This window comes from Aedes albopictus, chromosome 3 (assembly GCF_035046485.1).
Source record: "Aedes albopictus strain Foshan chromosome 3, AalbF5, whole genome shotgun sequence".
Classification (NCBI taxonomy): Eukaryota; Metazoa; Arthropoda; class Insecta; order Diptera; family Culicidae; genus Aedes; species Aedes albopictus.
This window is the reverse complement of record NC_085138.1, coordinates 219,412,870-219,437,651: the sequence shown is the minus strand read 5'-3', so window position 1 is coordinate 219,437,651 and position 24,782 is coordinate 219,412,870. Positions and strand designations below refer to the sequence as shown.

At 44.0% G+C, this 24,782-nt stretch overlaps 1 protein-coding gene across 2 annotated transcripts in view; it reads left to right on the top strand.

The window, feature by feature from the left end:
- The window catches only part of LOC109406730 (metabotropic glutamate receptor 8), a 48,830-nt gene that overhangs the window by 12,146 nt on the left and 11,902 nt on the right, over positions 1-24,782 (top strand). For both annotated transcript variants that reach the window (XM_062858959.1, XM_029877176.2), the window contains exons 2-7: positions 6,524-7,338; positions 10,361-10,531; positions 10,620-10,764; positions 10,823-11,074; positions 11,133-11,307; positions 11,365-11,621. In XM_062858959.1, coding sequence (XP_062714943.1) covers positions 6,583-7,338; positions 10,361-10,531; positions 10,620-10,764; positions 10,823-11,074; positions 11,133-11,307; positions 11,365-11,621 — 1,756 coding nt within the window. In that variant the 5' untranslated portion in view covers positions 6,524-6,582. The remainder of the gene's footprint in view (positions 1-6,523; positions 7,339-10,360; positions 10,532-10,619; positions 10,765-10,822; positions 11,075-11,132; positions 11,308-11,364; positions 11,622-24,782) is intronic.

Below are 24,782 nucleotides of genomic sequence, written 5' to 3'. Positions count from 1 at the left end.
TGATCAGGTTTGGATTTGATATGGATTGGATTCGAATTGGATTTTGATAATATTTCAATTGGATTTCGATTGGAGTTGGTTTGGAATTGGATTGGATTTTGATTGGATTTGCATTGGAGTTGTATTGGATTTGTATTGAATTTCGATTGGATTGGGAATGGATTTCTATTGGATTTCGAGGAGGTTTGGATTGGATTGGACTTGGATTGGATTTAGATTCGACTTGGATTGGATTTGGTTTAGATGGTGCTTGGTTTGAATTTTAAATAAATTCATATTTGAACTCTACGCATCAAAAGAAATTGACTTTTGAATGAATTCCAGTTAACTAAAGGTAATATTGGTAAAGCGCATGAAAATTCTGCTCTTTGAAGCTACACCATCAAGCACATCATAAACTAGAAATATTTCCATCTTATCAGATAGAAGGATGTTAAAATATTGTAAATGTCATTTCGAACTGTCAAAAAACCGCACCGCAGAGCCACACGGAGCGCCCAAAGAGATTTTCACCCGGGTGAAAACACTCTAGTGAATTTCACTTTGAGCAGCCCGTGCGGCGCTGCGGTGCGGTTTTTTTACAGTTCGAAATGACATTTACAATATTTCAACATCCTTCTATCTGATAAGATGAAAAGATTTCTAATTTATGATGTGCTTGATGGTGTAAATCCAAAGAGCAGAATTTTCATGCGCTCAGTGCGGACAAGCCTGACCACAAGAGGAACCCCTTGGTGGAACTCTGATCTGGCGAAGCTCAGAAAACAATATAGAAAGAGTTGGAACAGACGACGTTCGGCTGGATCGGAGGCATTCAGGTTGGCTCGCAAGGCCTACCAGAAAGCTCTTCGGTCTGCTGAACAATCCGGCTGGAAAAACCTTTGTACAAATGTTTCCAGTCTGAGTGAAGCCAGTCGATTGAACAAAATCCTTGCAAAATCTAAGGATTTTCAAGTGAACGAACGTTTGCCAAATGGTGATTTCACTTCCTCTGATGAGGAAGTTTTGGAATGTTTATTCAGTACACACTTCCCCGGATGTGTGGATATTACATCTTCGGATGAACCTGATGTCTTTTCTTGTAGTTATGATTCTTTAGCTTCGGCTAGGAGTATCATAACTTTAGTATCGATTGAATGGGCACTTAATAGCTTTGCTCCTTTCAAATCTCCTGGGGCATATGGGATTTATCCTATTTTGCTTCAGAAGGGATTTGATCATTTCAAACATGTTTTGAAGCAACTACTTGTTTGCAGTTTTGCTACAGGGTATATTTCCAAATCCTGACGGGATATTACTGTAAAGTTTATTCCGAAAGTGGGTCGCGCGTCGTATGAAGAAGCAAAGAGCTTCAGACCTATCAGTTTGACCTCTTTTCTTCTGAAATGCTTAGAACGTATTGTCGAGGTTCATCTGGCCAATGTGCCTCTTCATGTGAACCAACATGCTTACCAATCTGGAAAGTCCACTGTGACTCTTTTACACAAAGTTGTTTACGATATCGAGAAGGCATTCGCTCAAAAGCAATCCTGCTTGGGTGTTTTCTTAAATATCGAGGGTGCCTTTGACAACGTGCCTTTCGATGCCATATTGGAAGCCGCACGGGGTCATGGTATATCACCAATGATTTCCAATTGGATTCACCAAATGCTCAAAAACCGACATCTCTTCTCGACATTGCGTCAAGCGGCGATTAGGAAATTGAGTGTTTGTGGATGCCCCCAAGGGGGAGTCTTATCACCACTTTTGTGGAATCTCGTAGCAGATACGCTATTGAGGCAACTCAATAATAGCGGTTTTCCTACTTATGGTTTTGCCGACGACTACCTAACATTGTTAGTCGGTATGTGCATCAGCACCCCTTTCGACCTGATGCAAAACGCTCTTCAGGTAGTTGAGGGTTGATGTCGCCAATATGGCCTATCGGTAAATCCGAGTAAAACATCTATTATTCTTTTCACGGAAAAGCGAAACCGTAATGGTGTTCGACCTTTACGTCTCTTTGATTCTGAAATCAATGTGACTGAACAGGTAAAGTACGTTGGAGTCATTCTTGATTCCAAGTTTTCCTGGACACCTCATGTTGAGTTCAGAATCAAGAAAGCTTGTATGGCCTTCGGGCAATGCCGGCGAACCTTTGGTACAACTTGAGGTCTTAAACCCAAGTATATCAAATGGTTTAACACAACTGTTGTTCGTCCAATATTGGCCTATGGATGTCTTGTGTGGTGGCAAAAGGGCGGAGTGAGAACGGTCCAATCAAAATTAGGCCATCTCTAAAGGATGTGCTTGATGGCGATGTCTGGAGCGTTCTCTTCAACTCCTACGGCAGCGTTCGAAGTGCTCTTTGACGTTGCCCCACTACACATTCATCTCAAACAAGAAGCAGTTTCTTGCACCTACTTGCACTTACCGCAGTTCAACACACACCTCGTTGTTTCCACTTTTGGTGAATTGGGATAAAGTTGTCCTTGCTCCAAGTGATCTTACAATTGCTTGTAATTTTCCATATAGGACATTTACCACGAAATTCCCTTCCCGGGAAGAGTGGACATCTGGTTATCTGGAGAGAAGTATTTCAGACGGCATCGTATGTTACACTAATGGCTCCCTTCTCGAAGGTCGAGCAGGTGCTGGTGTTTATCATCGTGAGCTAAGGCTGCATCAGTCTTATTCACTTGGTAGACACTGCACCGTTTTTCAGGCCGAAATCTTGCGGAGTGAAATCAGCACTTCAGTAGCACGTAATGGGCAAAGTAATATACTTCTGTTCAGATAGCCAGGCTGCTATTAAAGCACTTGCTTCGGCCAACTCCAAGTGTTGGGTGAAGCTTCAGATTGACACCTGGGCGGCCACTCAGCACAAACAATACAGGAATAGTTTGGAGTCATGTCGTCAAACAAAATTGTCTTGTACTGAGCCATCTCTAGGGGTGACAAAGTATCTAACAAATCTATCAAAGCAGAATTGCAGCATGCTGGTCAAAGCATTGACTGGCCACTGCCGACTCAGTGATCACATGGCGAATATGCAGCAAGCTGATTCATTTGCCTGTGATAGCTGTGAATCCGATTATGGAACTTCGTATCATTTAATATGTTACTGTCCAGTTTTTGCGCAATTGCGTTTCCGAGTACTCGGGAAACATAAGTGAAACTGACTTCAGAAACTTGCATCTTCAGGACGTTCTGTTGTTCTTGACCCGCTGTAGTAAAGAGCTATAGGCTCTCTTTACGCTTTATGCGTTATCACAGTGCCCTTCTCAGGGCGATGTTTGAACCCATTGTGGTACGCTTATGCGTTATTACAGTGTCCTTTTCAGGACGCTATGTGAACCCATTGTGGTACGCTTTTGCGAGTATGACGATCCTATTCCCTTACCTGTCCTTTCCCATGTCCTATCCTTTTTCCTTCCCTTCTCCGTCAGGTGAATGATGAATAGGCTCGTGTTCATGGCGATGGCACAAATTTCCCAAATGGAGGAGAACGTGCCTCTGGAGCCGACCTACTGATACCTGATACCAGGCAGCACAGGACTGCACGAATGGGCGGCCATGGGAGGCGAACTGGGTGGCCATCATGATGGTCATTGGTCAAAGGTTTGGGGTCAACGAACTTGAATCCAACATCTTCAGAGCCAACAGTCGAAGTTTTGAAAAGTTATTAAAAGCAGAAGAAAAGTGAAGAACGTAAGATATGACTAGTCCGTAAGAAAGTGGGAGGCGTCGTCCAGTGTTGAGGACGGGCGCCAGGAAGTTAGGAAGGGAGATGATAGGATCAGAAGGCCGGCTCCAGAGGCACGTTATCCTCCATTTGGGACATTTGTGCCATTCTTGCTGGGAGTAACGCGGCCCTTGCTCAGTTACAATACCTTCCATTGTTCTGGTAAAACTTCCTCCTCCCAAATCTTGAGAATGACCCAGTGTAGTGCTCTCACCAGTGCTTCTCCACCGTATTTTAGCAGCACGCTTGGAAGTTGATCTACTCCAGCGGCTTTGTTGTTTTTCAACCGGCCAATCTCCTCTTCAATTCCTTGGAGGTTAGGGGCTGAAAACATTTCGTCAAGCGTACGTACCCCTAGATCAGTTACCACACTACCTTCGGTGCTTGCAACGTTGAGGTAATGCTGCCGCCACATCTCGACCACCTGACGCTCGCTCGTGAGAAGATTCCCGAGATTGTCTTGGCACATGTCGGCTTGTGGCACAAAACCTCTGCGCGAGCGGTTCAGCTTCTCGTAGAACTTCCGTGTGTCCTTAGCGCGATAAAGCTCTTCCATCGCTTCGCCTTCTCGTTCTTCCTGCTGGCGCTTCTTTCTCTGGAAGACTGAGTTCTGCCTGTTCCGCGCCTGTCTATAATGTGCCTCATTCGCCCTTGTACGGTGTTGTTACATTCTCGCCCATGCTGCATTCTTCTCGTTTTTCAACTGTTCACTTTCGCCATCGTACCAGTCAGTGGTGTCATTCGGAATCGCGAAGCCTAGTGCCCAGCCGAAGTACTACCTATGGCGGATCGGATGTCCCTTCAGCCTTGAGCCTTTCGTAGTCTTGAGCCACTTCTACGTTACGCAGCTGATCGATGTTGAGCCAGGCTGTTCGACTTCGACGCGTGATAATAACCGTCGAATGTTTTAAGCGTACACACTAAGAAAAAAACACCGACTTCGGTAATGTTTTACCGAAATCTCAACAGTTAAGTTTGTTTTACAGGAAAAATTTGGTAAAGCTTGCAACTTCTACCGAACTTCATTAGAGTTTGACAGATAAACGATAACATTTTACCGAAATTTTGTAATTTTTTACAGAATTTTGGTAAAAATCCATTACCGAACGCTCAGCCACAGACAAACAGACGTAATACTTGCGAAATTTCCATTGACCACGCTTTTAACGATCAATTTAAAATTTCATAGTTGTGGCTTTCACAACCAGAGGCGTGTGCATCGTTTTTCTATGCGTTTGACGTTTCACACTAGCGCCTTCTGTTGACGATATTGCACAACACAGTGATTCGTGCAACTTTTCCACCAGATGATGGTAGTGTGAACTGAACGATGGATTTCCATAATAATCGTTCAAGGTGTTACGTCTGTTTGTCTGTGGCTCAGCGGTTGAGATTTTGGTAAAAATTACCGAATGTGATTAGCTGTGTATGCATACAGTGACTAGGTAGTGATTCGAAAAGATTTTACCGTCGATTAGAACGTAGTCAAATTGCACTTTAGCAAATTGGCTTCTTTAGCGGTGTTGAGATAATTCCATATTCTGAATCTGCTTGCGAAACTGAGCCGAAATCCAAATTTTCATGAATTTTGGTGACCGGGAACCTATTTAAAAATCAATTTGAAGTTTGTATGGGAGCGATTTGTCGAATCACCCCTCGTCGCATTTTGTACTGGGTGGAGCTGTCAAACAGTTACCCAGCTGTCAAAAGGTGATTTAAAAAAATCTCTTTGAAATTAATTTTAGGTACCAAAATAAAGTTCTAAAAATCTGAAAAAAATCATAGCGGCTCAGAAAAAGGTGCTCTTTCGTATAAAATCAAAAAATCAATACATTTTTCTTAATTTAAAAACCCAATTGGGTTTTCTGTTTGATGGTCGGCTGATCTCCAGGTGGCTTTGTTGATATCTTTGCGGAGGAAAAAAGTGCTTTGGTCGGACTACCATACCACAGGAGGTTGCAATGTTTACGCATCGCTGATCGTTATCATTCGATATGGCGTACAGGCTGTTTCGCCCGATTACCGGTCTGTACATTACCTCCCTTCCTACCTGCGCGTTCATGTCGCCGACATCGATTTTCACGTAACGCGGCGAGAAACAATCGTTTTTTTGCTCTAACTGCGCGTTAACGCTTCTTTCTCATCATTAGGTCTCCCTTCTTGTGGGCAGTACGCGTTGATGATGCTGCAGTTGAAAACTTTAAACCCTCTGGAAGCTTATTGAGAACACCCTTCAATAACCGTAAACACCTTCCAAATTCCCCAGAAATCCCATAAAACCACCAGAAAAGTCTTAACATGTCTAGAAACTCCTCTGAAAACTCCGTGAAACTTCCTTAACCTTTCAGGACGGCCGCAATCAAACAGCTGAAACTGCACCGCGCTCGCGCTGCATACGATGAGTGAGGTTTTTTGGAAGTGCTGTACTTTTTTACAACGGTGTGCGTCCTGAAGGGTTCCTTAGGTTCCAATGGAAATCCCTTCAGAACTCTCCTGAAATTCCCTGAAATGCCTCGATACGCCTCTGAAACATATCTGGAAACTTCCTGAAACCCTCGGAAACGCTTCTGATTTTTTTTACGCTAACCTTTTGGTTCAATCAGTATCGATTGAAAAGCGTATAACCTAGTTTTATTTTTAGTTTACTTTATGATGATAGTAATTACTTATTAAATTACTATATTTTTAATTGGCTAAGTAAGATTCAGCAGTGTAATAAAATCGCAAGATTATTATGTAATTTTCACAACTTAAAAAAAACATAAATTTTTACAACCATTAATTAATTTCTTGTTTCAGATTTTTCTGCATTCCAGCAATGTTTAACCAAATAAACGTCTCCCTAGAGTAAAAAAAAAATGAAGCAATTGGTGTTGATCATCAATGTTGATTTTATTTTATGTTTGTTGAGCTATTTGACGCACGTCGATGGACGTGAATTGTTACATCACGGATATGGCAGAAATCGTCAGAGGTACCATTACTACAATCTTGATGATTGCGGCCATGAGATCAAATTTGTCGAGAAACATGGCAACAAAAGCAGCAGGCATGCTCAGAACTATCGATGTCAAAACATGTTTTCCCTGAAGCACAAACGGCACGGCTTCCAACAATTCCACAGAAATCGGTACTTCGTGCGCCATAGTACGGGTCCCGTCGCTGAAGAGCGTAATAACACCAAACTTCCCCATGTCATCCATTGGCCAGTTAAGCGCGAGGCAGTTGTGGAAGGTGACCTTATTCTGGGCGGCCTAATGATGGTTCACTCCCGAGAGGACTCGGTGACGTGTGGGCCCATAATGCCCCAGGGAGGCATACAAGCGTTGGAGACTATGTTATATACTTTGGACAAAATCAACATGGACAATCTTATACCCAACGTTACTATTGGAGCCCATATTTTAGACGATTGCGACAAAGACACGTACGGGCTAGAAATGGCGGTGGATTTCATCAAAGGGTCAATCAGCAATATAGACGAAGCAACCGATTACAACAACTGCAGCAGCAAAGGACACAAGAAGAAGGTCATCTCTGGAGTTGTGGGAGCTGCTTCATCAGTGACTTCCATCCAAGTGGCCAACCTGCTACGACTTTTCAAAATCCCACAGGTAAGTTATTGTAATTCAAGCGAAAACCAACACACGTTTTTAGTGTTGAGCGATAATGTTTCCGTATGTTGTATGTTTGAAATAATAAATGTTCCAAGTGTTATATGTATTCGTTTGAGCTTACCTAAACCATTTGGCTTTCTAGAACTAACTTATTGTTCAAAAGGTTCAAAGTAAAGTGCTATATCTCATGGTTTATCCATTATACCGGTGACGAACATATCCAGGGCGAAGATGCACACTAATGAAGGCATAATAATAATTTATCATAGGTATCATATAATGGGAGCCCTAAATTGATGGTAACTACCTGCGACTTTATTTTTGGCATTCATTGAGCCAACTTCAAACTACTCCGAGCTTTAATGGCTTTAAGAAGCTTAAATTTCCTACCTCGATTACGGTCGATGCTCGCCAGTGTAGTGTCTACCTAATTTGTGTACATATAATATCTACCTACATGAAATACTATTCATGAAGTACCTAAATGTCTAGGTATGATTCATTTTGTCTACCTAAGGTAGTATAAATACTGGCGGTCATTGGACCACACAGCAGAGACTGCACAAGCCTTGGACTTGTTAACATCTTTATTATTCTTCTTTTGAAGGATATAAAAGTGGCGACGAGGATCAAGGAACGTGTGATTGAGTTATTCGGAGATTTTTCCTTTTGGTTTTCAGGTTGTTGTAATAACGAATTGTTATTTTGCGGAGAACGGAATTGTTCTTTTATGGTAGAATTGCCATTATGTTGTGAACAGAATGTTCTGTTTTTTGGCCGATGTTGCATTGACGGAATTGTCTTTTTGTTTTGGTGATAACGAATTGTTATTTTTTTTGTGGTGAACGAAATTGTTCTTTTGTGGCGGAATTGTCATATATTATGTTATGGTGTATGAAATTGTGTTATGTGTACTTTTTGATAAAGTTGCGATAGCGAAATTGTCTTTTTGTTTTTGTGATTTTTGTGTTTATAAATTTTGTTAGTGAACAGAGGTAGTGTTTGAAAGTGACAGACTCGTTATTATGTTATGGTGTATGAAATTGTGTTATGTGTACTTTTTGATAACGTTGCGATAGCGAAATTGTCTGTTTGTTTTTGTGATTTTTGTGTTTATAAATTTTGTTAGTGAACAGAGGTAGTGTTTGAAAGTGACAGACTCGAATTGAACAATTTGTTTTTAGTATTGTTATGCTTTTAGGAGTTTTCTAAAGGGAAAGGACTGTAGTGTCTACCTAATTTGTGTACATATAATATCTACCTACATGAAATACTATTCATGAAGTACCTAAATGTCTAGGTATGATTCATTTTGTCTACCTAAGGTAGTATAAATACTGGCGGTCATTGGACCACACAGCAGAGACTGCACAAGCCTTGGACTTGTCAACATCTTTATTATTCTTCTTTTGAAGGATATAAAAGCCAGATCACGCTCTAACAATTGGACTTAAGTCCACCCATTTTGATCGCGCTGCTCCTCTTCTGCACTTTCTTCTGCAGCCCATAGTATGCACGACTTCCACTTAAAATGTGCATTGGCATTTCCCTACTTACTTACACCGTCTGCCGTTAGTAAGGATCTGAGATAGACGCATTCCTCCACAACTTTAAAGGTATCTGCCTCTACCGCTTGACATTACTTCCTAGGCTGTTCGGTTTCCCAGATCCTGATTACCAAGACAGGTGGTCAGGTTTCTGGGCCCATCGTGATACCATCCATCTAGGATTTCCGCGCCATTCATTCAGAGGCTCATCGAAGAGCTGCTTCCACATTTCAATCACCTAACGTCCGCCCGTCAAAAGGCTTTCGTTGTTAGCGGGACGCATTGAGCTATTGGAAAACTTGCGCGTTTCTTGGGAACGATACTTACACGCCGCTTCTTCCAGGTGGCATTACTCGGAGTCTATGCTTTAACATTACCGCCCGCACTGCGTTTTTCTCCTTCAAAATTGCTCTACACTCCTCATCAAATCATTCGCTTCGTCGACTCCATTCCACGTCGTTTATGGCTGCTTTTTCAGCAGTCCTCTGAAAGACCGGGGGGAACTCGCTGTTATACGGCGATTCAGCTTTGAAAATCGCTCTAGGTTGTACAGTGACGGTCGCCGGTACCGCAAATTGTTGATGACGGAGAATTTTTGGGTGCAGCTTGACCATCACCATGCGGTGGCGAGAGTCGATGTAAGCGCCACGTCCTGACGTCGACAATGTGGAAGACGTATCGTTCTGCAATCAGAACGTGTTCGATTTACTATTCCGTTTGCTGTACTGATCCCCAAGTGTAATGATTTTGGAGACTATGTTGGAAGAAGGTGCTACGAGTGGCCATTAGTCATGTTCTTAGAGGCGGTAAAATCGATGAGTCGTAGGCCGTTTTGTTTGGCAGCCGGTGGGTGCTGAACTTACCAATCGTCGTTCTGAATTCCTCCTCCTGGCCTACCTGAGCGTTTGGGTCTCCGGAAGCGGTCGTACTCGCGTTCGAGCTGCACGTAAAATGCGTCCTTGTCATCATAAGTGCTTCTGATGAGGGCTGCGCATGTTGATTGTGGTTAAGTGAACGAATGGGCTATTGATTCTCAACCTGCAGATCGGCAGTTCCCGGTATCGAGCTCCCATTTGCAAGTCCTCTTTGTTCGCTGGAGTTATTGCCGATGATTTCAGTTCATATTTTTGTCTTGCTGACTTACCGCTGCCATTATTTTTAACGATTGACTGGTAGGGTCGGACTTCGGACACTAACCACCTAACTTGTCGGAGGATCTTGGTGCATAGTCTAGCTTAGAGTTCATCACTGGCTCTCGAACGTCGATCATTCGCCTCTAACCAGGGAGAACACACGCTGTTGTAAGCCACTCCTAACCTGTAGAACAGGCGCTCAGCCTTGCATAAGCAAACCCTTTTTTCCTATCAGCCCACGACCAAAGTTCCCACCGTCCTTTCTCGCAGCCTTCTGTAAATTTTTTGTAGAAATTATAAGCAAAACTTGTTACAATACGACATTTATTTTTATTTCAGGTGTCATATTTTTCCACGAGCCCTGAGCTGAGCAATAAACAAAGATTTGAGTACTTTTCTCGAACGATACCATCTGATCATTATCAAGTTAAGGCAATAGTAGACATCGTCCGGCAGCTGGGTTGGAGTTATATATCCATAATTTACGAGGAGAGTAATTACGGCATAAAGGTAAGGCACAAATTTGTCAAATGGACTACAGCAGTGTTGGTATTTCTTGGAGAAAAGGTTAATTGATGCATCTCAATTCTACATTTAGGCCTTCGAGGAGCTAGATGATTTACTTTCCAAACATGGTATTTGCATAGCGATCAAGGAAAAGTTGGTAAAAGATTCTGGCGTTGCAGAAAAAATAGCTTATGATAACATAGTTATCAAGTTGCTAACAAAACCAAGAGCTAAAGGTATGTGAATTTTCAACTATGTGGTCCACCATTACAGTTTTCGTGTTTTCCTCCACAGGCGTGATAATATTCGGCTCTGACCAGGAAGTAGCTGAGGTTATGAGAGCCGTTCGACGACAGAATGTCACGGGTGTGTTTTCGTGGATAGGATCGGACGGTTGGAGTGCACGGAATCTAGTATCTGATGGCAACGAGGCCGAGGTTGAAGGAACGTTATCCGTTCAACCTCAAGCTAACTCCGTAATAGGGTTCGAAGAGTATTTCTTGAACTTGACAGTCGAAAGTAACTCACGAAATCCTTGGTTTATCGGTGAGTCCATACAAAAAGTTTTGATTGCTGTGTAGTGAAACTCTTAATTTCTCTGCAGAATTTTGGGAGGATCACTTTCAATGCAAGTACCCCAATTCTCCACCCACACCATTCAACAAAAACTACACGAAACTTTGTTCGACGGCGGAAAAGCTATCAAAACATGCGCTGGATTTTGAAGATCAGCTACAGTTTGTAAGCGACGCAGTCATGGCGTTCGGATATGCATTCAAGTATTGGCCCATAACGCAACAGCTAGGTTCATTTCCATAACTCGTTCTTAATTTCAGGAACATGCATCAAGAGCTGTGTGGCAGTAAGCCAGGACTGTGTGATGAAATGAATCCCACAAAAGGAGCCGATTTGCTAAAGTACCTAAGGAAGGCAGATTTTATCGGTCTCAGTGGCGATCGGTTCAATTTCGACATCAACGGAGATGGTCCGGCCCGGTATAATATAATTCACTTCAAACAGTATGAGCCCGACAAGTACAAGTGGATCAAGGTTGGCGAGTACTACCAGGGGGAACTACGATTAAACATGGAAGGTAAGACCAACAGTAAAACTATTTGTTCTTATATTCAAGTCACGGTAAAGTTGTTATGTAGTACACAACGTCAAGTATTTAACAAGAAATGAATCAAGGAGTGAATGAAATTCTGATTACACAGTTTACAGCCTTTTTGAGGTCGATAAACTGATGATCCTTTTCTGCGTATCATGAAATCGTGCCCAAGGCTACATTTGAAATCGATTTTTGTTCTATTTGAGCGAAATTGATCACCTCATACATCTCATTCTCATTTATTTTTGGCTCATTTGATTAATAAAAAACTTTACAGAGCCGATATTCGAATAGAACAATTTGTTATTCTACAGGTTCAAAGAAATTCAATATAACTAATCATTTCATTCGCGCGCACTTTTTCTTCGGTCCTAAACCGGATCAGCCGGTGGATTATCCAATACCTCCTTAACCGCTTTAAGGTGATACGGGACGCCGTGTTATTTTTCTTATCTTCGCTCTCTTTCTAACAATTTGCCTCGCGATTTTGAAGATAATCTAAAGGTAATTGAAGGTAATCTCTGTTTCTATCGCACGGCAGATGCTGAAAAACATAAGCACTGCAAGTGAGCATACACAATGATAAGTTTTTGTTGCAAAATATGAAGTAGAATCTGAGATTACCATCTTAGTAGGCAGTAGCAACAGAGCAATGGCGGATATTTCCTCGGCCGTCCCGTTCGCCTTAACTGCGTTCTCCACTTGTTTCGCTGTTAGCTTCCAACTGGTACTTCTGAAGTATGGTCCTCGTCGATCAGTTCTTCTTCTTCTAATATCTCAAGGATTTCTGGGTCCTCCATTGATTCCGGCATAATTTGCACAGCTGATACAGGTACCTTTCCCGCCACGACCCCGGCATACGACGTTGAGGACAAAAATTCTTCCAGTGTCCCTCTGTGTTGCATAAAAAGCACGTGTCCTTCAGATCCTCGTAGAATACTCTACCTCCCAGACCAGCATTGGTTTTCGTCGGTGGAATTCGCTTCTTGACCTCCATATACACACCACGTATTTTTTTTTTTATAGAATGAGAAAATCTGCAACAGATACCCAAGAGGTGGTTCCTCGGGTTATGTGGGGATCGACCCACTAAAAACTCATTCTCTCTCTTTCTTACCTTCGCGGTACGCCCGTTAGGGATGACTTCGAGAAGGGGGGGGGGGGCGTACATGAGTACACTCTAATAGTAAGCGTTCCACCAGCTACCGCCTTAAGTTGTTCACTCTCCCCTGGAGGCTCGGGTCCTGGCTAGTACTTAGACTACCCGTTGAACTGAAGCTCCTGGATGGGGAAGGGGGGCCAACTCAACTAGCTGTTGTTCGGCTCGCCATTTTCTCTGTAGTTCAAGTACGATTCGAGAAACCGTGGAAGTAACGGAGTCCCACTTGTCCGCCCCCGTACACATCCTTTCAACAATGTTGTCACCAGTGTTGGTAAACTCACACTCAAAGCACACTCATGAACCGCTTCCGCGTGAGCAAACTCGCCCGCGATTCTGAATAGTTTTCTCACGCGCGAGAATTTCATGCAAAATCTCGCACTCACGAGTCAAGCGCCGAAATCTCGTTCGCTTGTAAAACGAATCCAAATCAATTTGAACGGCATTCAATGTTGTTGTACGCTAGATTTGCTTTTGTTCTATCATACAATCCTAAAAACTTCGATGTAAACATTAAGAACACCAAGAAATATAGAAATGAGTGAAATCATGAGTCAACTCATGCATGATTTTTTCGGCGGTGAGTTTGGCGAGTCAAGAATCGCGCGTGAAACAACTCAACCATGAGATTTGAGAATTTGAGTTTTTATCAACACTGGTTGTCAGGCGTGATATCTCTACCGCATACCTCCTGCATACTCGACCTTTGCTCCACGAAACGTGGACATTCAAGGAGCACATGCTCCGCAGTCTTGTCGTAGTCTGCACACTCCGGAATCTGTGCAGATACCACCTAAAGCACCCATGGCCTGACAGAAATTGAGTCAAGTGAAAATTCACCTCGCCATGGGGCCTGCTCGTTTACTTGGACACGCTCGGTATGAACCTGTGTGTCCATCTACCCTTGCTGGAGGGATCCCATTCTGCCACTTCAGCATAGACGAGGTTCTGGCGATTCGCCTCGCGCCTCTTATGCCACGTCGCTCGAAGCATTCTTCATCCTCTGCCACCACTAAAGCTATGGGCATCATGCCCGCTAGCACACATACCGCGTCCTTTGAGACCGTGCGGTATGCGCTCACCACCCTAAGGCACATCAGCCTGTGGGTACTCTCAAGTCGCTTCACGTTTGGATTAACCACTAGCGCCTTCGACTATGCAGCGGCGCAGTATGGAGACCGCTACTGCCGCGAGCAGCTTACGCTTACTCGAGACTATTGCCGAGCTATTTAACATTATCTTTGACAATGCCATTATCGCCATGCTTACCCTTTTGCATGCATATTCTACGTGGCTTCCGAATTTCAGCTTATCGTCGATCATGACCCCCAATTGCTTCAGTGAGCGCTTAGAGTTGATCGTGCATCCGCCTGTGGTGACCACTGCCCGCTATTCAGATTTGCGGTTGTTTACCACCACCACCTCCGTATTGTGGTGCGCGAGTGCCAAATGTCTCGACCTCAACCAGTCCTCCACTACGCCAATTGCGTGAGTTGCAGTCAGTTCCACTTCCTCTATCAACTCGCCGTATACCACGAGGGTAATATCATCGGCGAAGCCGACCAGCTTTACGCCCGGTGGAAGTTTGAGCCTCAATACGCCATCATACGCCGCGTTCCATAGTACCGGGCCCAGGATGGACCCCTGAGGTACCCCTGCGGTGTTGTAGCTCCTCTCGCCTTCCTCGGTGTCATAAATTAACACCCTATTCTGGAAGTAGCTCTCCAGTATCCGGCATAGACTAACCGTGACTCCTAGGTGGTGTACTGCGCACTCGATGGCGGCCCAGCTGATGCTGTTGAACGCATTCTTAACGTCCAGCGTGACGACCGCGCAATAGCGGATTACTGTTCGCTTTTTTTTTTTGAGCGCTATCTCGGCCGTTTTGGTTACAGCCCTAATAGCATCCACCGTCGATCGACCCTTCCGGAAGCCGAACTGGTTATCCGAGAGACCAGAATCATCGGGTTTCTCGGTATAGACCATCAGCCTCGACAGAATGATCCGTTTCAACAGTTTTCCGGCGGTGTCCAGCAGACAGATAGGTCTATATGCCGACGGGTCGCCAGGTGGCTTCCCGGGTTTAGGCAGTAGAACCAATCTTTGCCTTTTCCACCTCTCCGGAAACTTGCCTCTGTCTAGGCACATCTACATAGCCATTCTGAACATGTCAGGGCTAGCCTCGACGCGGAGCCTTGTTCAACTTAAGCGATTTCGCTATTGCAATGAGTTCGTCGTTCGTCACCGGGACTACCTCGCTATGGCCGGTTTGGCTATAGGGAACGGGGGCCCTTGTATCGTGGCGCGGAAACAGCGTTTCCACGATCTTCTGCATCATCTCTAGGGAGCGTTCTGGGGGGGGGGGGGGGTGCGGACGCGCCCTTTGTTTTGGCCATGACTACTCTGTAGGCATCACCCCATGGGGACGTGTTGGCTGCCTGACAGAGATTTTCGAAGCACGCCCGCTTACGTGATTTAATCTCTTTATTCAGTGCCAGTTTAGCCGCCCGCCTCACTTCGTTCCATTCTATCCTCATCGGTACGAGCCCTTTGCATCCTCCTTCTAGCTCTTAAACAGGATGCGCGGAGTTCTGCGATTTCTGGACACCACCAGTACACCGGTATGCCAATGTGCATAATGCATATGGTCCAGACCCAAATCCGCAGGGAATTTCTCGCGGACCACTCGTTCAACCTTTCCATATTCTCCTAGCACCGCTGATAAACGATCATCATTCAGCTCTGGCGGCAGATCGAAGATACGAACGTACCGCATATAGGCACCGGCAATTCGCCTCCAAACGTCATCATCCCACCGCAAAATCGCTAGCGTAGAACGATCGACGTGCCACCATTTTTCGAATGTTGGAGAGCACAGCTGTACCTTTTTCGCGGTGTTGCTTCACCGTAAACAACACCGCGAAGAAGATACCTTCACCCTCCACTATTCGAAAGATGGTGACGCGTCGATCGTTGCAGTTTATCGTTTGACAGTCAATTGCACCGTGTTCAAAAACATCTCATCCATGATGATGATGATTGCACATCGAGCGATGAGAAGTAGCACAAACAACCGTCAACAAAAACGTCCGGAAACAATGCAAAAGCGCGAGGCGCGGCACAAGCTAACAATAAAAATCGCCGATGAGCGAGCACATTTGCACGTCTACAATCGACGGCCGTAGCGACAATAGAGTTAATAAACGGGCTTGGTTAAAAGACGGGCTTGGTGGTCTAGTGGCTACCGCTTCTGAAGCGGTTCTGAGAAGGTCATGGGTTCAATCCCTGGCCCGTCCCTTTCATCCTACTTTGTATCTTTCTATCCACTTCCTCTCTCTCTCTCTCTTCTCTACATATACAACTCATGGCAGCGAGCACGATCAGAGGAAGAGCGAAACGAACGGCGGGTGGTGTTCGCCGCTGCAAAAGCCGCGCTCAAGACCGAGATAAGAGCAAGCAAAAAGGCCTGCTTTGAGGGTCTCTGTCAGAGTGCCAATACGAACCCGTGGGGGTGACGCCTACAGGATCGTTATGGCCAAGACGAGAGGTGTGATGGCTCCTACAGAGCAATCTCCAGAGATGTTGGAGGGGATCATTGGAGGACTTTTTCCGCGTCATGATCCTAGTCCTTGGCCTCCTTTCGTAGGACAGCCGGGGACTGGGGCTGGCGATGAGGAAAGGGTCACCGATGTGGAACTTGCGGGGATAGCTAAGTCCCTTAGCGTAGGTAAGGCCCCAGGTCCGGACGGAGTTCCGAACCTGGCCTTAAAAGTAGCTATTGCAGAAGCTCCCGAGATGTTCAGGTCTGCTATGCAGAAATGCCTGGACGAGGGAGTTTTCCCAGAAGCTTGGAAGAGGCAGAGCCTGGTACTATTGCCAAAGGCGGGGAAACCACCCGGAGACCCGTCGGCATATAGACCAATATGCTTGATTGACACGGCGGGGAAGGTGCTCGAAAAGATCATCCTCAATAGAATGTTGAAGTTCACTGAGGGCGTAAATGGTCTCTCGAGCAACCAGTATGGCTTCCGGAAGGGGAGGTCCACCGTAGACGCTATCTTGTCGGTTACAAAAACCGCCGAGAAAGCACTCGAGCCTAAGAGGAGGGGAATTCGCTTCTGCGGGGTAGTGACTCTGGATGTAAGGAATGCATTCAATAGCGCCAGTTGGGCTGCTATTGCCGATGCGCTCTTGCGTCTGGGGATACCGGAGTACTTGTACAAGATTCTCGGAAGCTACTTCCAGAATCGCGTACTGGTTTACGACACGGAGGTGGGTCGGAAGTGCTTTCACATAACCTCAGGAGTCCCGCAAGGTTCCATCCTGGGTCCGGTGTTATGGAATGTCATGTACGACGAGGTGTTGAGGTTAGAGTACCCAGTGGGAGTGGTGATTGTCGGATTTGCTGACGATATTACGCTCGAAGTCTACGGTGAAACGATCGAGGAGGTGAAGTTGACTACCGACCACTCGATCAAGGTTGTGGAGGCGTGGATGCGGTCCAGAAAACTGGAGCTGGCTCACCACAAGACAGAGGTGACGGTTGTTAACAACATGCAGTCGGCGCAGCAGACGGAGATCAGTGTAGGAGAGTGCACTATCCTGTCGAAGCGCTCTGTCAAGCACTTGGGCGTGATGATCGACGATAAGCTTACCTTCGGTAGCCACGTCGATTATGCCTGTAAAAGAGCCTCCACAGCTATTGCGGCACTGTCCCGGATGATGTCCAATAGCTCAGCGGTGTACGCCAGTAAGCGCAAGCTTCTGGCTAGTGTTGCTACGTCCATACTTAGGTATGGCGGCCCGGCGTGGGGTACCGCGCTAAGTACTGAATGCTACCGACGGAAGCTGGAAAGTACTTACAGGCTTATGTGTCTGAGGGTTGCAAGCGCGTACCGTACCGTGTCACACGACGCTCTCTGTGTCATTACTGGTATGGTGCCCATCAGCATTCTTATCAGTGAGGATATGGAGTGCTTCGAAATGCGCGGCACAAGAGGCATACGCAAGACTGTCAGGATGGCCTCTATGGTCAAATGGCAGCGCGCGTGGGACAGTTCCACCAAAGGAAGGTGGACCCATAGGTTGATACCGAGGGTAGATAGTTGGATTAATAGGCGCCATGGGGAAGTTTCATTCCACCTGACACAGGTCCTTACAGGTCATGGTTGCTTCCGACAGTATCTACACCGTTTCGGGCATGCGGATTCTCCCGAATGCCCAGTGTGCAATGGTTTAGAGGAAACGGCGGAACACGTTTTGTTCGTGTGCCCGCGTTTTCGCACAATGCGTGACCGCATGCTTGCCACATGCGGGGAGGACACAACTCCGGACAACTTGGTCCAGAGAATGTGTAGGGATGAGATTAGCTGGAATGCCGTTTCAACGGCTATCACCCATATCGTCTGGGAGCTACAAAGGAGGTGGCGCGTGGACTCGGAGAATGGCTAGTCCAGATGCAGTACAAGAGGTGGTCCAGGGGTTCGAAGTCGGCTTCGTAGGTCATACCGGTGCCCTGCGGTCGAGATCGACCCTTACAGCGATTAAGTGGCCGCGGAGAGGAAGTCCCGGTAGCGGTGCTGTCGTGGCGTCGGTCTACTGGGTTGGATCTGAGCCCGCGGTTGGAAAGGGGTCCCCGGCAAGGGTCGGGGTAGGTGAGATCCTGCTGTCTGCAACCTACGGGTGCATCTGATAGGGCCTGAAGGGTAGTGATACCCTTCCTTTGCGGGCAGGTCAGATCGGGTTGCACGTGGGCATCAGTTCTTGATGTCCGCTCAGCAGTAGGGCGCGGGCGGGGTTGACCCTGCCCGCCTTCCGAGGACAAAGGGAGTGGCGAGGACCACTCGGGAAACTGGCTAAGCGCCAGCATGCTATCGTGATGGACTCTCCAAAGCGAGTCATCGATGTTCGTTGCTGCTAGGCTACGGCAGCTAACCTTGAGGGTGCGATATGCACTAGCCCCTCTCTGAAGCAATACCTTTTTGGTGGTTCCGCAGAGACGTAGGGTTTGGCGACCATAGGAATGTGTTTTAGTGGGTCGAGGAAAGAGTAGTCCTGGCTTCTACCGGCACCGTAGAAGACGGCCTCATCCCCACACTACCCTAACCTTCCTGTTAGGGTGTCTGATGAGCAGATTTATCCCCCTATGGTTTAGAAGGAAAAAAAAAAAAAAACAACTCATGTATATTCATATGTTCATAGCCATCGCTAGAACCAGAAACGAATCGTAAAAAAGTCGTTTCCCTTCCTTCCAACTTCCACTCACAGCACAGTGTATATAACGCCTACAAGTTATGCAACCAAAAAGCGTGCTGTGCCGCTTGACCTTATTCACCTTATTCACCACACAATCTATCACCTTACGAACACTATAAATAACCCCTATCCATGGATCGCATCACCGACCCAACGGTGACTCCCAGATCTCCCATCCTTTCCGTCTAACAAATACCCCAGTCCGTGCTGGTTGTGGGGATGCAGAGGTGATCTCGGTCTTTAGTAGCAACAACCAGCACACTCTAACATTCCTCTCCCTTCCCAACTGACTATAAGGACGTGGCCGGCGCCGTTATTGATCCAAAATGTATGAGCTTTTTTTTTTGTTTTTATTTTTGTGTATTTTAACTAGTTGCTAATTCTACACTCTGTGGAATGTATGAGCTGCTAGAATTGCACTTTGAGAATAAGTGGAGTGTCCCAGCCCTTATTCAATTGGATCTCAGTGCAATTGGTACCAGCTCAGATCAATCACGGAGTAGCAACCATTGACATGTGTAGTCAGATTTGATCGTTTGATCGTTGATCGTATAGAGGACGAAAGTCGCTACTGCTCCCTTTGTTCTTGTTCGCAAACATGCCGGGTATCTATTTGTCAAACTGCATACTTTCTCGCTTTGACACTTATATCCCTCCCTATCTCCGCCAGCGGCCCTAAAGGTGCAGCGGCGACGCCAGCGACATTCGTCCTCTATAGTTTATTAACTATATTGTAGCGACAGAACTAAATTAAGCTGAAATTGCTGAAAATTAATGTTGGAAAACAATGTTCTACCTAGTTGTGTTTTTGTCTTAAAAAAATACATGTCTCCTTATTTTATTTTATTTTTTTTGATAATTCTGAAAATTTTAGGGAGATCGTCTTACTTTCTCGCCAATAACACACATTTTATTATTCATACGCAAAACTTAGATTCAGATAGTCCAAAGATTTATATTCAGTTTTCTTTTCGCTCTAAAAGATTTGAAATTGTTTCACTACAGCGCAAGATATTTGAATGATAGTAAACTCCAAACTTTTGACGAACGCTAAACTTGATTCTCAGCAATTACTAAAAAACTGTTCTATTAGAAAAAATCGGGGCGAAAAACGCGATATTTCAAATTTTGAATTATGATCTAAATATCATTTATCATCATCTAAAATCGATTTAAACATGTTTTGGATGACGATTCTTTTTAAATAGCATTTTTTTCTTTTCTCACTAATCCATGAATATTAGAGAGAGTATTTTACATTATTATTTAGCATCGGCAACAAGAAAATCTCTTTTTGATGGGTTCCGGGTCACACAGGAATCAAGGGAAATGAAGAGGCCGATCGAGCTGCAAATAGAGGAAGATCTTCGCGATTATCTGTACATGACGTTCCAGCATCGGATATTGCCAAATGGGTTTCAGAAGAGCTTTGGAAGAATCACCAACATAAATGGACTAACGAACACCACCATCATTTAGCGTCTATTAAAACGCAAGTTAGGAAGTGGAAGGATCGACCGAAACGGAAGGAACAAATAGCTTTAACAAGATGTCGTTTAGGACATTCGAGAATAACGAAAAGCCATATTTTCAGAAAGCTTACACCAGATGTTTGCGAAACATGTAATGATGAACTAAACATAAACCACATATTAACGAGATGTAAAAAGTTTGATAATATAAGGGAAAAATTAGGAATTAGGTTAAATCTACAAGAATCATTAGGAAATAATGAAAAAGCTGAAACCAAAATGCTAAAATATTTAAAGCTAACTGGATTGTTACAGGAATTGTAGAATAGTTTGTTGGAGGCGAATGAATTAAAATTAATAAATTTAAAACCACAAAAAAAAAATAAATAAATAAAAAAAAATAAAAAAAATATTATTTAGATACGAAGCATTCTAGGTACTAGGTACTAGGTACACTATCGCAATAAATGTCGACTTTTGACCGTACGCCAAGAAATTTGCTACATTTGAGAAGAAGTTTTCAAAGTTTCAAGTACTATTCGAAGAAAATAAGTAAATATCTTCATTTTAGTACACAAAGAATCAAAATTGACAGCAAGAGCCCGGAAATATCGTTCAACGAAGTTCAAAAACCGCGGTGTAGAAGTGCGGGCAATGTGTTATTTGTATATCCATGTCAAGTAGCATATGAATTCATTAAATACAAAACTAAAATCTATACATTGGCCAAACATTTCAATAGGTCCTATCTGCATTTGAGAGGCTCTCTTTCTCTTTCAATTATTGCAACGTAATGGTACACTTTTCAACTACTTTTGCAGTACAAATCAAAAGACGATTGTTTTGACAATCGTTCAATGCAAGGAGACAATCATAATACAAACAAACAACTGAGATATTAACGAAAGAGAGGGAAAACTAAGAGAGCCTCTCTTCTGCAGATAGGACCTTTAGACATGTTTGGCCTGATTTGGAATCAAACGATTGCTATCGCATGGCATGACAGATATAAGTTCCAAGGGCTGTAAAGGCGTGGAAATCTAGTATGTATCGGCAATGACCATGCTGGGGGTTCGATTCCCGGTAGGTCCAGGTAAAGCAAATATCCTTGACTTTCTTGGGCATTGAATGTTTTCGTGCCTACCACACGGTATTCACATGCAAAATTATCATTGGCAGAGGAAGCTCTCAGTTAATAACTGTGGAATTGCGCTTAGAACGCTAAGCAGTGAAGCAGGCTTTGTCCCAGTGAGGACGCTACGCCAAGAAGAAGAAAATATGCGTTCCACTCATGACACGTCTTCGAATTACACGGTTCTCGTTGTTGTAAGTCGTTCGCCAAGATCCGAGAAAGATAAATCCTCCACCAGCACAAAAGTATCTCCAGCGTAACACCTTTCCCAAGGCTTGGTCTGTCTCGCCCTGTTTTCGAAGTACAAGCAGTCCAATTTATATGCTATTGCTATTTCGATGAAGACGAACCGTTATACAAATCGCTGAGCTAGACTGGCTGATCGTGCGGATTTCGTAGGGTAATTCGCCAATTGTTGAACGGTTAGCACTGGCATTTTTGTTTTCGTTTATTTTTCCGTGCATAATTTCACTTTAGTTGAAAAATATCCAGTGAACGTCTAGATCCACTCGTTCCTTATACTTCCCAATGAATTCAAATTCCCTTAAATTCCATTTTCTAAGAGAAAATAGAACATTTGTATGGGAAGTCTGTTACCCAAATGTTGAACGCTTCCTCAAGCTAGCTCATCCTAATGTTGGACGATTCTCGTTAATTGTTGAACGATCCAAGCTTTGTTCGAAATTGATGACGTATAACCCGACATCAACCTATCATTGACCTGTTTTTATTTTGGCTACCAAACCCAACATAGACTCTACAGTTATCCGATGTGGGTCCAACAGTAGTCCAACATGTGATAAATTTTGACCCGACTTTGACCCGACATCCGATAATTTTTCACTCTGGCGGTTTTTTTCCGGGTTTTTCGTGTTTTGTGGCCAGTAAGTCATTTGAAAGGCAATTTATTCAAATGACAGGGAATCGCTTCTCATTTGAAAGAGCTCTAGTGGACTGAAATCGTTTTAAATATGACTAGATGTTAAATATGACTGAAAAGATTTGACTAGAAGCGAAAACGATTGAAGAAAAGAACGCCTTTGAAAGTCCCTGAAACACTCCTGGATACCCAATACCCATGGGACCCAGTCAACCCCCTAGAACACACCTGCAACGACTCTGAAATCCTTTGCAAACTCGTGGATCGCTCCTAAACTCTCTGGAACGCTCTGAAATACTCCTGGGATCACCTTAACACTCTGAATCCCTCTGGAACACCTCTGGAACGCCTTTGAAACCCATTGAAAACCCCTGGAACCATCCCGAAGCCCTCTGCAACACCCCTGGATCATCCCTGGAACGCCCTTGAAACCCCATGACATGCACGATTAGGTAAAGTGGAACAAAAATCTGGCAGTCATGCTAACATTGTAGGTTATGTCAGTGTTCAACAATTGGATCCTAGATGCATAATGATGGTGTGATAAGAAAAATATTTTTTACAAATCAAATTACAATGAAAATGTGATTTAAAACAATGTTAAACTGTTAATGACATCCTTCCAGTTCTTGTAACTATTGTGTGACTTTGATATTTGTGGTCGATTTGCCAGCAAAGCTTATTTCGTAAGATCAATTTCTTAAAATTATCTTAAGAATTGTGCAGTTTTCGTGTCATCAGCGGTACAAAATTTACAATCAATATTTTTGACGTAAGATATGTATAATTTTGTAACTTAATTGGATGAATATCGTAACACACATGTATACGCATCTACATCATACGTTTACGTTAGGCAAAAATCACTTAAGTAAGATTTATAATCGAATTTTCAGAAACTGTTCAACATTTTGGTGGTGTTCAACAATTAGCGAATTACCCTATGTAACATCGATTCAGAGGGTTTCGCTGCACTGAAATAAATTTTGTTGTCGTTTCCACCGAATCCATGGTAGAATTAAGAACTGTACCAACAATTTTCAACCGAATGCAAAATTCTGTTAATTGTACTGAAACATTGTCAATATTACCATGCGTGTATTACTGTTGACTAAAAACATTCTTGGTTCTACTATTTGGGCATTGTAATTTCGACCATGTAGACTTGAATGTTGCGCGTCTTAGATAAACATGGTCAAAAATACAATGTCAAAATAGTAACATCAAGAATGTTTTTAGTCAATGGTACTTCACGCATGGTAATATTGACAATGTTTCAGTACAATTAACAGAATTTTGCATTCGGTTGAAAATTGTTGGTACAGTTCTTAATTTTACCATGGATTCGGTGGAAACAACAACAACATTTATTTCAATGTGGGCTTGCTGTCGATCAACTAAACACAAAAAGGGCGGCCCGCGAATTCCATGTGTGGAATCGATCCGGAGGAGTTTGCTGTGTTTGTAGTACGGAGCGGATTGCGTGCTGGGCGTCAAAATTAGGTTTTTTAGCACAGCACAACCAGTTGGCTGACTGAGCGATTCCATTTGTTGTGCCGATTTTCCGGGCTAGACGTAGAGTCATGCTACCTCTAACCACAGACCAGACGTAACACCTTGAACGATTTTCATGGAAATCCATCGCCCAGCTCACACTAACATCATCTGGTGGAAAAGTTGCACGAATCACTGTGTTGTGCAATATCGTCAATAGAAGGCGCTAGTGTGAAACGTCAAACGCATAGAAAAACACAACTATGAAAATTTAAAATGATTTCTATTTATTTGCCGTCTTTAGTTAGAAAAACTACACAGACCGATACTTAATCCTATTTTTAAACTCTATTCTACTAATATTAAAATCAAATTCGTCATAAACAGCATTAAATAATTCACAAGACCTGTCCAGAGGGTTATTACGTCCATAATCAGTTCTATGTCCGGGAATCCATAAAAGGCTAGCAACGCGGAGTTGTCGGCTGGGTGCACGGAAACTGATTCTTTGGAGCAAGCAGCTACAGTCGATGCGGTTGGTCAGCATGTCAAAAATAAACATTCTCCGCAGGAAAGTTTGTCGTTCCGTTAGAGTCTGCAGTCCAATTAGAGCGCACCTGTGTTCATACGGTGGTAGGTTTCGGGCATCAATCCAGGGCAGTCGGCGTAATGCAAATCGGACGAACCGTTTCTGAACATTTTCGATTCGTAGTTCGTGAACACCGCGATACGGGGCCCAGATTTGAACTCC